Source organism: Harpegnathos saltator, unplaced genomic scaffold, assembly GCF_003227715.2.
Source record: "Harpegnathos saltator strain DR-91 unplaced genomic scaffold, Hsal_v8.6 scaffold295, whole genome shotgun sequence".
NCBI classification, from domain to species: domain Eukaryota; kingdom Metazoa; phylum Arthropoda; class Insecta; order Hymenoptera; family Formicidae; genus Harpegnathos; species Harpegnathos saltator.
The window spans coordinates 1,799,180-1,811,239 of record NW_020230089.1 but is presented as its reverse complement, the minus strand read 5'-3'; the positions used below and the strand labels follow the sequence as shown (position 1 = coordinate 1,811,239).

The 12,060-nt window shown below is 40.8% G+C and overlaps 1 protein-coding gene across 2 annotated transcripts; it reads left to right on the top strand.

Annotated features, from left to right (window-relative positions):
• The first annotated feature begins 8,222 nt into the window (after positions 1 to 8,222).
• On the top strand, positions 8,223 to 11,792 carry LOC105188833 (transcription factor Sp3-like). 2 transcript variants are annotated; one of them, XM_025299875.1, is made up of 2 exons: positions 8,223 to 8,413; positions 10,178 to 11,792. In XM_025299875.1, the coding sequence occupies exon 2, from the start codon at positions 10,247 to 10,249 to the stop codon at positions 11,123 to 11,125; it is 879 nt and encodes a 292-aa protein (XP_025155660.1). In that variant the 5' UTR covers positions 8,223 to 8,413; positions 10,178 to 10,246; the 3' UTR covers positions 11,126 to 11,792. The 2 variants fall into 2 exon arrangements, with proteins under 2 accessions (XP_025155660.1, XP_025155661.1); XM_025299876.1 differs by lacking the exon at positions 8,223 to 8,413 and adding an exon at positions 8,822 to 9,016.
• Positions 11,793 to 12,060: the final 268 nt, after the last annotated feature.

Below are 12,060 nucleotides of genomic sequence, written 5' to 3'. Positions count from 1 at the left end.
GGCAGAATAGTCAACTACGGAAGTGTCGCCGTCGGCGTGAAATTCATTTAATTTAAAAAATGTCCCTTTTATACATAAAAGTGGAATGCGTAATATAATGTCCAGAATTCGAACAGAAGAATACGAGCGGCTTTCTTTGATCAAACTCTTCTCACGGCCATTGCAGCAGACAAAACCATTTCGATCAAACGACAATGCCCAAATCTATAATACAAATCTATACGGTCAATTGTTATCGTCGCTGTCCTCTGTCTCATCTTTGTCCGATGACGACGGCGGGTCTGCCTTTGCAGCAGGTCGTATTGTATACGAAAATATATTTCTTCGGAAATTGCCAAGCTATTCTTTGCAGAGGGACCCTTTAGCACAATTCTATCGTCCTAAACACGATCTATCTTATACAAGGACATCAACCGCCTACACCTCAACGCTTTAGTTATAATCCAGCAGATATTTCCTGAGCATTCGCCTGGCCGTCGCCCTTTCAGCCAGGATGATGTATTTTATAATATAAAAATTTATTTCTATGAACTTTATATAATTCTGATGATTTTCGTGAAGTTGTAGTTTTTGAAATTAGTCAAAGTTTTCAAGAATAGAATTTTTATAATTTTATAAATCTCATTTATTATAAACAAATTTCAATCGAATTACACATATTCGTGTATATTAAAATTTTTATTATGAGACCAGTTAAATAGGTAACACTCGTGTACCTGAGTAATATCCGCGTATATGTGAGTATTTGTGAATATCTAGGTAGCGCTTGAGTGGTAGCAGTGAATTTAAATACCAAGTAGATACACAGGTCAATATATCATTGTAGGAACCTAGTTTCTATTGACCTGGTTCCCATTGACAGCGCTGATGTGATTTACTGAATGTTTTCACACCCACTTGTTATCCAAAGAAATATATGTAAAAGGAACAACTTCCTGGAAGCGACATAATACAGTTGTTTACAGTTGCCTTCATCCAAACAGATTATCGACAATGAACACGAGACTTGACCCGAGTGATGCAAAATGTGGTTAAACAATTTGTTGAATGGGTCTCAAACAGCTGACGCTCCCTCTCAGAAAGGATAATAAGCGTCTCGCTCATTGCACAAATAATGACCGCAAAGTCCGAAACTGCTTGAAACGGAATCCAATCATCGTTGTCCGGAGAAAGGACTCGAGTTCGTATATCTTTTCTGCCCTTTGCAGCAATCTGACATTCATCTCTCTTTCTCTCTTTCTCTCTCTCTCTTCTGTTCTCGCTCCTACCTTTGTCACTTCTATCTCTTCCCGTCGCATAGTTTCACCATTGGCTTTTACACGTTCCGCCATATCTCAGTTGAAACACCACCGAATTAGGCGCGTCGCATTTAAAATTGATCCACATCAGGAGAAGAGACCCTTCGACCCTTCACGGCGATTTAACGATCCTTGAACCCTCATCAAAATAGAAAATAGGGAATGTCTGGCAATCGTCATTGAAGATACAGACATGCGGTTTTCTTTTGCCTTGACAAAACTACTCAATCGAAATGAAAATTACGAATATTTGTTGGCTCTGCAGGTATCTAAGGAAGAGTCAACGGGAGGGCCGATCGCAAGATATTAGATATGATAATCTGTACATGAATTTAACAGAAAAATATCTTAAACAATTCAATTCCGAATTGGAAACATCCGTGTTCCGCAAAAGTATAATAACTCCCAATTGCACCGCGAATCGTGCTTGAAGGAAATCAATGAAACAGTTTCCGCCAGTTTCTCTTGGCGAACTCGGGGCGAAGGGGAGGGAAGAATACAAATTATTACGTTAACAAAATAGAAAAGGACAGAAGTTGCAACGATCCTGACTGCCGTAGTATGGATTCTGAGTCGGTTTTCCGACTTCGGAGTTCGTACCATGAGCGGTCGCAGGTCCTTTGGACTTAGGTCCTTTGGATAAACTGGGGATAGCTGGTCCGGGCCTGTCTGATCACGGTACTTGTACCGCTGGTCGGACTGGGTCTGTTTGACTGGTTAGGGCCAAGGGGGGAAGGGGTGCGCAGACTCCAGTATAGAGGGCCATGGCATGTGTGCCGCGGGGGTGACGGAGAGATTCAGATGTCATAGCGAATTGACTTCGGTCAGGGCTGTTCCTGGATCTCCCTGTCATGAGCCACGCGGTTCGGCCGGGGGAGGTTTTAGTGGGTGCGAGTCCCACACTACCCCATGGTTTCTGCGCGGCCATGGGATGTGCGTAGGCATTTCCTCCTCTGTAACAAAAAAGAAAAAAAAAAAAAAGTTGCAACGATCCGACGACTAACTGATCGTTTCCAGTCCAGATAAATTCTGATTGACGGCTAACCGTTTAATCGCACTACCGAGAACATATCTACACGTTCCCCGGTCCACGAGAAGGAGGGTGGCAGGGGGAGAAGGAGAGCAGCCGGCCCAATGAAATTAAAAGTGTCCGGGCGAATGGACGGCAAGGAAAGAAGGGAAGGGGGAACGTAGGTATCCGTAACATAATTCTTCCCGGCCATAACAGTCTTTCGGCAGTCTTTTGTAAGCCGCGGGTCGTGGATCCCATGCAGCGTATAAATATGAGATTTCGTGTTTGAGAAACCGATACTCCCGGAAAAACCTCGCACTTTCCGAGAATGAGAGAAAGAGAGAAGATGTGTAACGACGAGAGAGAGGTGGGCAAGAAAGTTCGCCATAACTTAGACACATTTATGGTTTTGTTAGAAGTCGGCTTGCCTTCATGGGTCCCCCGTCGTGTCAAATGCCGCTTAGGGACCGCGGTTTACGCGGTTTACATTTGTTCGATAAAAGAAATTCCGTATCCCGTCGAGAATTGCCCACAAAGCAGACGAATAGGGCGCAAGTTAGTTAACATGGCAATTTTTGATCGCGCGCCCGACACGTGTGAAACGTTGGCACGTTCCGCGCGCGGCGTCCGGTGCGAAAGAGACGGAAAATACGCTGTTTGTGGGCTTGATTTTACTGATATTACTCCAAGTTGAACTACAAGTGAGGATCGATTTCATAGACAGACGCAATTGAGATCTCGACCTGGAAATTTTAATTAGTACACTTGAAGTAAAAAAATTTATCAATTCTTTCGTCTTCGTAGAATAAATCCAAAGAACCTAAAGCGATATCTTAATTAGCACTTCAGCTAAAATTTACCATCTCACTTTCGCGCGGTTGCAGTATTTTACGTACAATATATACGTCCCAATTGACGCTAATTTAATAAAACGCTCGCAAAGATTTTCAAATCGCGAAAGCACACGTCGAATGGTGCATCGGAAACATAAAAGTGACCCGAACAGCAAAAGTTAACGGCTTCTATTTCAGGATATTTGATTGTTTTGTGTGCGGTGCGAATGTTACAGTGAATTATATGTTTTCAAATTCGCCACTTCACACAAAATCACACCAATAATAATTCTGTCCTACTGTTGGCAGTCCACCTGACAAGTTACTCTGATTACAACAAATTCATAAAACGATCATCAATCAGATGAGGTGAAGACATCTTTATACGCATGACCCTCGCAGAAATGAAATGTGAGCGACTTCAGGTAGATACATTACTCGACAGTAACGAAAGGAGGACGACAGATGGTTGCAAAAAGCTTCATTCTTTACAGGGAGTCTATTACAGGGAGTGTTGCCGAAAATGTCATATTGTATATCAAATTTTTTTCATAAAATTGGAGACTCTCACGTCTCTTTAAAAAACATGAAAAGCTGGGAAGAAGGTAAAAAAATATGCAGATCCCATATCTATGAAGAGGAAATTACAAAGACAGAGAAACGTGGAGATTATCTTGTAATCCGACCGGACTTTCGCTTCCCGAGGAGATTGTTTCGTTCAAACTCGTAACTCGAAACAGTAAGCCGAAACGATGATTGCAAAACGAACGTTCATTGTCTGTATATCACTTACGAAAATAACAACGTTATCTTCGTAGCTTCTAAGTGAGTAACCGTATATGCGACACGTGCTTCGAAACCGAAAGTAAACGATTTTCCCTTCTACTCTATCGGAAGTCTAATTATCTAGAAGAAATTTTTTCAAATGTGGCTCGCACGTTTCACTTGTGCGATATGGAATATCATTGACGATGATTAATGATATTATAATTATACTCGTTTTAACACTTCCGAGATAAATACATGAGCTTCTTTATCGTAACCGAGATAAAATTTACCCGTTTCGTTGAACGTTCGAATTGCGCACGAGTCTCAATTTGCAATTTGTAATTGAATCAAAAGTATTTAGAGAACTTTTAGCAAAAGATGAAAACATTAAACGAACCTGACAAGTTTCCGATGCTTTTTCCACCGTAAACAAAATTTCACATTTTTCGACCTCTATCCATCCCCCGAGGATACCTGCCTCGTATATATTTCGGTTCCAACCCCTCTCCCTCTCTCTCAGAGCTTGAACTCCTATATAAGATCCTTATAGATCGTTCTCGCCCAAGGTAACGTCGTGCCGAGAAAAAGAGTAACAACCACAAGCACTTGCGTGCGATTCAAGGGGACAGGGGGGTAAGGGAGGCAAAAGAATAAAAGATAACATTACGTGTGATCGTCGTCGGCCACCATACGTAATTACACGAAGAGCACCGCGAGTAGGTGATACGAGCGGTGGCATTCGCATTTTTGGACGCAACGATATCGACCACGCGGGACCGCTAATTAAACCCAAAAGCCTCGTCCGCTAATTAAATCCAAACGATTAAGGCTGTTACCCCCCTTTTCCGCTGTTGTCCGTCGCTGCGTTGCTGTTTTTGTCGATAATTATTACCTACCGCGGGACATCACGACCGCTGTTCGAATCTTGGGCGGTCAAAACGCGAGGCAATCATTGCGCCTGCGGCATTGCCGCTCAAACTCGATACCGGAGCACAAAATTCGTTATTCTCCCGGAAGGAAGGAGGAGAAGGTGAAACCGTGAGAAAGGGGGAGGAGAGAAGGAAAAGAGGGGTGAAAGAGAGGATGGAAAGAGGCAGCGCAAAAGATTAGTTTGGTTAGTCCATACGTAGCGCTAGTTCGAAATTTCTCACACGCGGAGTGTCCGTCAGAAAATTATAATTCATTCTCAGGAAGACGAATTTCCGAAAGTTTCTTATGAGTTAATTATGAGTGTCGCGATCGTTGCGAGTGTAGTTTTGATTAATGCCTCATGAAGAAGACTTCGAAATTTTTATATATATCATTAGGTTATTCAATAAGTTCGTAAGAAGTTTTACGAAAAAGTCCAAGCTGATAACTCAATTAATCAGGCATAATTTTATCCTTCTTGTTTCTTTTTTTAATGATTTGTCATTGATCAATATATTATTGAACAAAATTATGCCTAACTAAAAAAACATCGGCCTCGAACCATCGCAGAAGTTCCTATGTTCGCTGTCTGGCTCGCTGTTCGTCGTCTGAAGCGAACTAGAGGCCGGGACTGTTCAGCTATGAACGCAGGGTTCCACAAGCGAAAGAAGACACCGCCGTTTTGAGTTTCGCGGGATCGTTCCCTTTTATTTCCTCCTCTTAGTAGATGCTCGTCGAAATGCTGGGAGGACGATCCTGGCTGATCGGCGATCACCGAACCCGCGATCCAATTTTTATTACAAAAAAAAATACAAAATAAACTTTGAAAATGCGGACGATCCTCCACCACGCACGTGGCACGTTCGGTTGTCGATTAAGCGGTTTGAGGCCGCAACCGTGGTTTCAGAAATCGGAGGTTCGACCTGAGCGGTCGAACAGCTGAGTGAACGACGGCGCGGAGCGAAAGTAATCTCTAATTGTAACCGGTCGTGTGCGAATTTTTGATCTGATCTGAGGGGTGAGGAGCAGAATCTAGCTCATCACCTCGGTCTTACAATGATTATATGTTTTTCGTTGTTGCTTGGCTCGAAGACGGGATGTTAGCAGCTTGTTTGAAACGTGATTAGGCCGTTAGAGATCATATACGGACAAACAGTAACGATAACAACGGTGTTTGTCTCGTTGCCGAACAAAGTCCGATCATGCGGAAGTCACGCACAATGTGTCGTCGTTTCGATGGTCCTCGAGTCTACCGAAACAATAAGCCGCGATGAGACGACGAATCGCGAACACCCTACATATAACTGTCTATACAGAGTGTGCCAAAAGTTCCGGAACAATAAAATATTTCAGAAATGAAACATAAAAAAAAAATGGTTTCATACAAAAGTTGTAGAATTTCAAGTGACGCATTACATAGCAATATTAATATGATCTTGAATAGTGCAATCAAGATCATTTAAGGTTACTTTGAAATGTTTAAATGGAAAGCTTCATTTTTAATTATATCATCTCTTACGAGGGCGGTCCGATAAGTACTTAGCCTCACCGCCCGATCGCGTCACTATCGCAAGAGAAATTTACTATCGTGTAGTATATTCTCGCAGACGGCTACTGTCGAAATTTCAGCCGAATCGGACTCGTAGTTTTGTTTTGACCGCGTGTGGAAGCGGGCGTGTCCGCGGATTTTAGAAAAATGGAGAAAGAGCAATATCGGTCGGTGATTCGATTCTTGTTTTTGGAAGGGAAATCGCGCAGCGAAATCAAAGAGCGCTTGGATGCTGTGTACGGTGACTCTTCTCCTTCGATGGCGACTGTCAAAAATTGGTTTAACGAGTTTCAACGTGGTCGCACGTCGGTTTTTGATGAGCCACGCCCAGGTGCCCCGAAAACGGCTACCACGGAGGATAACATGACAAAAATCCACGATCTCGTATTGGCAGACCGCCGATTGAAGGTGCGCGAGATAGCTGAGACAGTAGGCATCTCAAAAGACCGCGTGAGTCATATCCTGCATGAAATTTTGGGCATGAGAAAGCTGTCGGCGCGATGGGTGCCGCGTTTGCTCACTCCGGACAACAAGCGCAACCGTGAGACCACTTCAGAGCAGTGTTTGACGCTGTTTAAGCGCAATCCGAAGGAGTTTCTGCGTCGTTTCGTGACCGTCGACGAAACATGGATCCACTGGTACACACCAGAGACTAAGGAACAGTCGAAACAGTGGACTTCACCCGGCGAACGTGCTCCGAAGAAGGCGAAGACTATCCTATCGGCCGGAAAGGTGATGGCCACCGTTTTCTGGGATTCACAAGGTGTGATCTACATCGACTACCTGGAGAAGAGCAAAACGGTCACAGGGCTGTACTATGCTGAATGATTGGGCCGATTCAACGCCGAATTGTAGAAAAAACGGCCCCATTTGGCGAAGAAAAAAGTGCTCTTTCACCATGACAACGCACCGGGCTCACACCTCCGCCCTCGCCACGGTCAAATTGGTCGAATTGGGCTACAAACTGCTGCCCCATCCACCGTATTCTCCAGATTTGGCCCCGTGCGACTTCTTTTTGTTTCCAAACTTGAAAAAGTCACTCGCCGGGCAGAAATTTGAGTCGAATGTGGAGGTCATCGCCGCCACGGAGGCCTACTTTGCAGACCTCGAAAAAACGTACTTTTCAGACAGGTTAAAGAAGTTGGAGCATCGCTGGATCAAGTGTATCGAGCTAAAAGGAGACTATGTTGAGAAATAAATCGCCACTTTTCCAAAATTTTCGTTTTTCTTTTGTAGGCTAAGTACTTATCGGACCACCCTCGTATATCATCTTATTTTACTAATTAATTTGGACAACTTTCATTTGAAACATTTTTTTATTTACCTAATATTGTTTGAGATATTTAAGGAAAATTTGGTAATTTTAATATTTTATATCAATGCAATATATTAATGTTATATTAGAACATTTTCCTTTTATTTCTTTTACCACCATTAAACGAGTTATATTGTTGCAAAAAATATGATCTTAATCAAAATTCGAATTTGGGGTCTCCGATCTGTGCCAAATACTTTAAACTTTCACCATTCATTAATTATGCACAAGTTCATTTTACTTATTGTACAATAATGGCGAACAGTTAGTTTCACAAATGCCAGACATAGTTAGTATATTTGTGGTTCTGAATTTTCAGAAAAAAAGTGCTTCATGATTAAAAAAGAAACATACAAAGAAAAATGGTTCTCTTTATCTTCTTTTTTTTCCTTTCTGCTTTCAATCCGTGCAAGTTGATTTATGAACTAGGACGATAGAACAGGCGCATGCGTACGAACCGCAAATCCCTACTTTTCACAAAACCTGTGTCATAAGCTTTTCCCACTACTACAGAGATTCTTTCTCACTTCAAAATTAACCGACGAGACAGCAGGTCAGACCACACATTATTTCTTCGACGGAATTTTACTGCTTCGCACGAGCTGTGTGTGCTGGAAGAAAGAAGAGTGCGTGCCAACGCGCGAGTAAAAACGCTCAGTGGCGAACAGAGGATCACAGACAACGCACTGATAGTTGAAATTGGAGGAAAATTTCGAGCTAATAATCTCAGTAAATAATAATACAAAATTGTTTCATGCACGTGATTATTATTCTTGGAAAGATTATCTGGCATAAAAGACAGAAGCTGCATATTCTGATAACAAAAACAAAATGAGAGAAACATAAAATTTGAGCATACAATCGTTTTTTTTTCTTTGTTTCATTGAAATTGTGTTGAAAGTCGATAGACAGAAGAGACGAGATTACGCATACGCGCACGTGCATGTGCTTGTGTGTGTGTGTGTGTGTGTGTATATGTGTAAGTGTGAGTGTGTTATACGTGCGCATGCATGTTGCTTTAATTTTCAGTGAAATTAAAACGAAATTCAATAAAGATTCGATAAATAAAATAAAAATTCAATTCAAAAGGATCTCAAATCCAGAATTGAAGACTAAATGCATGGAATATCTGAATGTATTCAGCGAGAAAGTCATAAGGACACTTGTGGAACAATTTTCTCCAAAATCGCAAAGAAACCTCGTTATCTGCATGGAAACAAATTTGCATTGTTGCTTTATCGACTATCTTCGTGGTCCAGTTACCGAGTTTACTAATTTCGTAAATAAATTGTCGCATTATAAATCGCTCTCCGACCTTTAAGGACTGACTCAGTAGGCTTTTATCACTTTTTTATCTTGTATGTGTGTGCTTGTATGTGTGTTGTATGTGTGTTTATACAGGGTGTCTGAGAAATTTTGGACCAACCAATTTGTACAGGTAAAACAGGTGAAATTGAACAATAAAGTCATATACAATTTTCTAAGAATCGTAATAGTTATTGAATTATTAATTAAGTTATTAATTAGTATATCTAATAGTTATTAATTTGTCAAGTCCGATTTATCGTTTCCCGTGCGCTCATTGGCTCAGACGTTTTAATTAATGACTCAATAACTATCACGATTCGTGGAAAATTTTATATGACTTTATTTCTGTTCAATTTCACCTGCTCTACAAGTTGGTAAAAAATTTCTCAGATACCCTATAGTTTTCACTAATGTAGTATCACTTCGATATGCTATCTATTATTTTATCTATTTTATTTACGTATTTATTCAACGGGAAAGTACTTTTTTTTATACATAAAAGGAAGTAAGTTGCAAAGATGTCTGGATGTGGATAAATATGTGAAACATATGAGAAATATCAATGTATAAAGTTAGATCTGAACAGAGGAAACACAATTCTAAATTAAGTAAACTCTTGTCAATAGACATCGATGTCGATTTATATTGTAGATATACATGGCAAAAATTATAAATATAAATAAAATGAAAAAATTGCGGCACATACTAATATTAATAAGATAACATTAATAAGACTAAATAAATTAAGACTAAATATTCAATGTTCGAGTATGAACTGTTTATACATGTCATAGGGCAGACATGATACAATATTTATCGAGCAGTCAGACTTTGCAAGTATGTACGAAGAAGGATTGATAAAAGATTTCAGCTTGTAAGAAAGATATCTTACTCCTTAGGATGTCTTAGCTATCAGCTGATAGCGAGGGGGAGAGAGGGACGCGTTAGATTGCTATGAGATCCTACGAAGCAAGATATTCTTCTTACTTTTCTTGGGACACTATATATATTTTTATACAATATGTACGAAATAAGTAAATAAAACGTAGATAAACAGTAGATAATAACAATAAATCGGGATAAATAAGAAAAAAATTGGTATTTTGCTGTGGGTTATACTCATGAAACCACAAACGGCAAAATATCGAGAAAGAATACTTCTAATTAACTCTACGCTATCCACAGGTATTACAGCATAAAATTGGGCAAAATTGGGCAAAATTGAATAATCCAACTTATCTTACTCATTCGCCTATGACGCAGTCAACAAATTATTATACAAATCCCTCGACCACTTCTCTGATGCACTTCGCGACACCGTGCAACAGTTTGTACCACCAACAAAGCCAATGCAACGTACCGGGAGTTTTCGAGTGTGTGCAAATGAAAACTCCAATTACGCCAGCGAACAATATGTGTCACGTATCGGAAGTCGGCTGTCAAACACCTTTGGACAACAGCAATTATTACACCAGTCATCAGGAAAACTATTCGGGAAACTGTAATGTCGGATTGAGTGAGCCGTTCAATGGGGCGTTAACACCGACGCCGACGTATAACGCATCGCAGAGCTACGCGAATCATACGGTTTCTCAAACCAATTCAAATATGTTTCGAGCGCACTTGCCGAGAATGGCCAACTCACCGACATCGTCCTTCCTATTCGTTTCGTCAAACTGTGAGAGGGACGAAATACGAAACACGACGTTGCCCTGTTACGAGCCAACATGTTCGATGTATGTTCCATCGGTGGATACGGATGTCTTCAATGTGAATTGGAATAAGTTGAACAGAAGAAAGGAGAAATGCCTATGTATCAATTGCGTTTCTATGTCTCAATGCGACGCAGATGGCAAACGGTTACATGTGTGTCACGTAGAGAATTGCGGGAAAGTGTACTACAAGATGTCGCACCTTAATGCACACCTGAGGGGACACAACGGCGACCGACCGTTCGTATGCATGTGGCAGCAATGCGGCAAGAGCTTCACCCGCAGTGACGAGTTGCAACGTCATTGGCGCACGCACACCGGCGAGAAGAAGTACAAGTGTGACAAGTGCGAGAAACGGTTCATGAGGAGCGACCATTGTAAGAAGCACGAGAAGACTCACGACAATAAGAAGAGTAAGTAAGACCAAATAACGAACAAGGAGCAGAAAACGCCTATGTGTGGAGTAGCTATGCCATCGACATATATAAACGAATATAACCCTACTGGTACCGATTGCGGAAGAGTATCGGTGCAGTCTGAAAAGGAAATGAGGCATCAGTTCCCCCAGCTCCTCCACTCCGGTCCACTGGTAGAAGATTTTAGTCAGTAAGAGTCCGGCATAGTCTCCTCAAAGCAGCGAGGGTATCCATGAGAATTTCCCCCTCGTTAACAAAAGAAGATTACAGAGAATGATTAGTCATGTTTCCTTCATTTTTTCTCTGTTTCTTTTGTTAAAAGTTATAAAAATATTATTTCATTTATTTCTGTCAGAGGATCATAGGATTAAGGTGACGAATGTATTAACATTTAAAAAAATAATTTTCAAAAAGTTTAAAAAAATAATTTTGCTATTTATTATAGAACTTTGTTCTTGAAAGTGAAGAGCAATCTCGCTCTTCCTTCGACCAATCATATTAATTGGCCAGCTAGTCAATTAAAAATAGATGTATATTCATGCGCGAAACTAAACACATTTGTTCTGTCGAAATTAGTCGAGATTAGTAGGCTGTATGATCACAATTGTAATTATTTGCTAACTTGCGCGGTTATCCATTATGGCAGCAGCCCAAGTGACAATAAATGAAATATTCGACATATTACATCTTCTTCCTTATATCTCTTTCTTCCTTGTACTTCGGAAATCACTGATACTTCGATTCTTTGTTAAGGAATATTTTTGTCAAAAAACGATAAAGTAAATGAGTCGACTTCTTGCAAAACATGGGAGACAAAAATCAAAAATCAAAAATATTTTTTATTAAAAAAAATTTGAAGTATCACACTACTAGCGACTCGCGACTGCGGCTGCGGCTGCGATTGCGATTGCGACTCTTCCTCGATCAATCAGAAAGCAGC

Excerpts from the sequence above, each read along its gene's own strand:
- LOC105188833 (XM_025299875.1), top strand. The coding sequence starts at position 10,247 with ATGACGCAGTCAACAAATTATTATACAAATCCCTCGACCACTTCTCTG.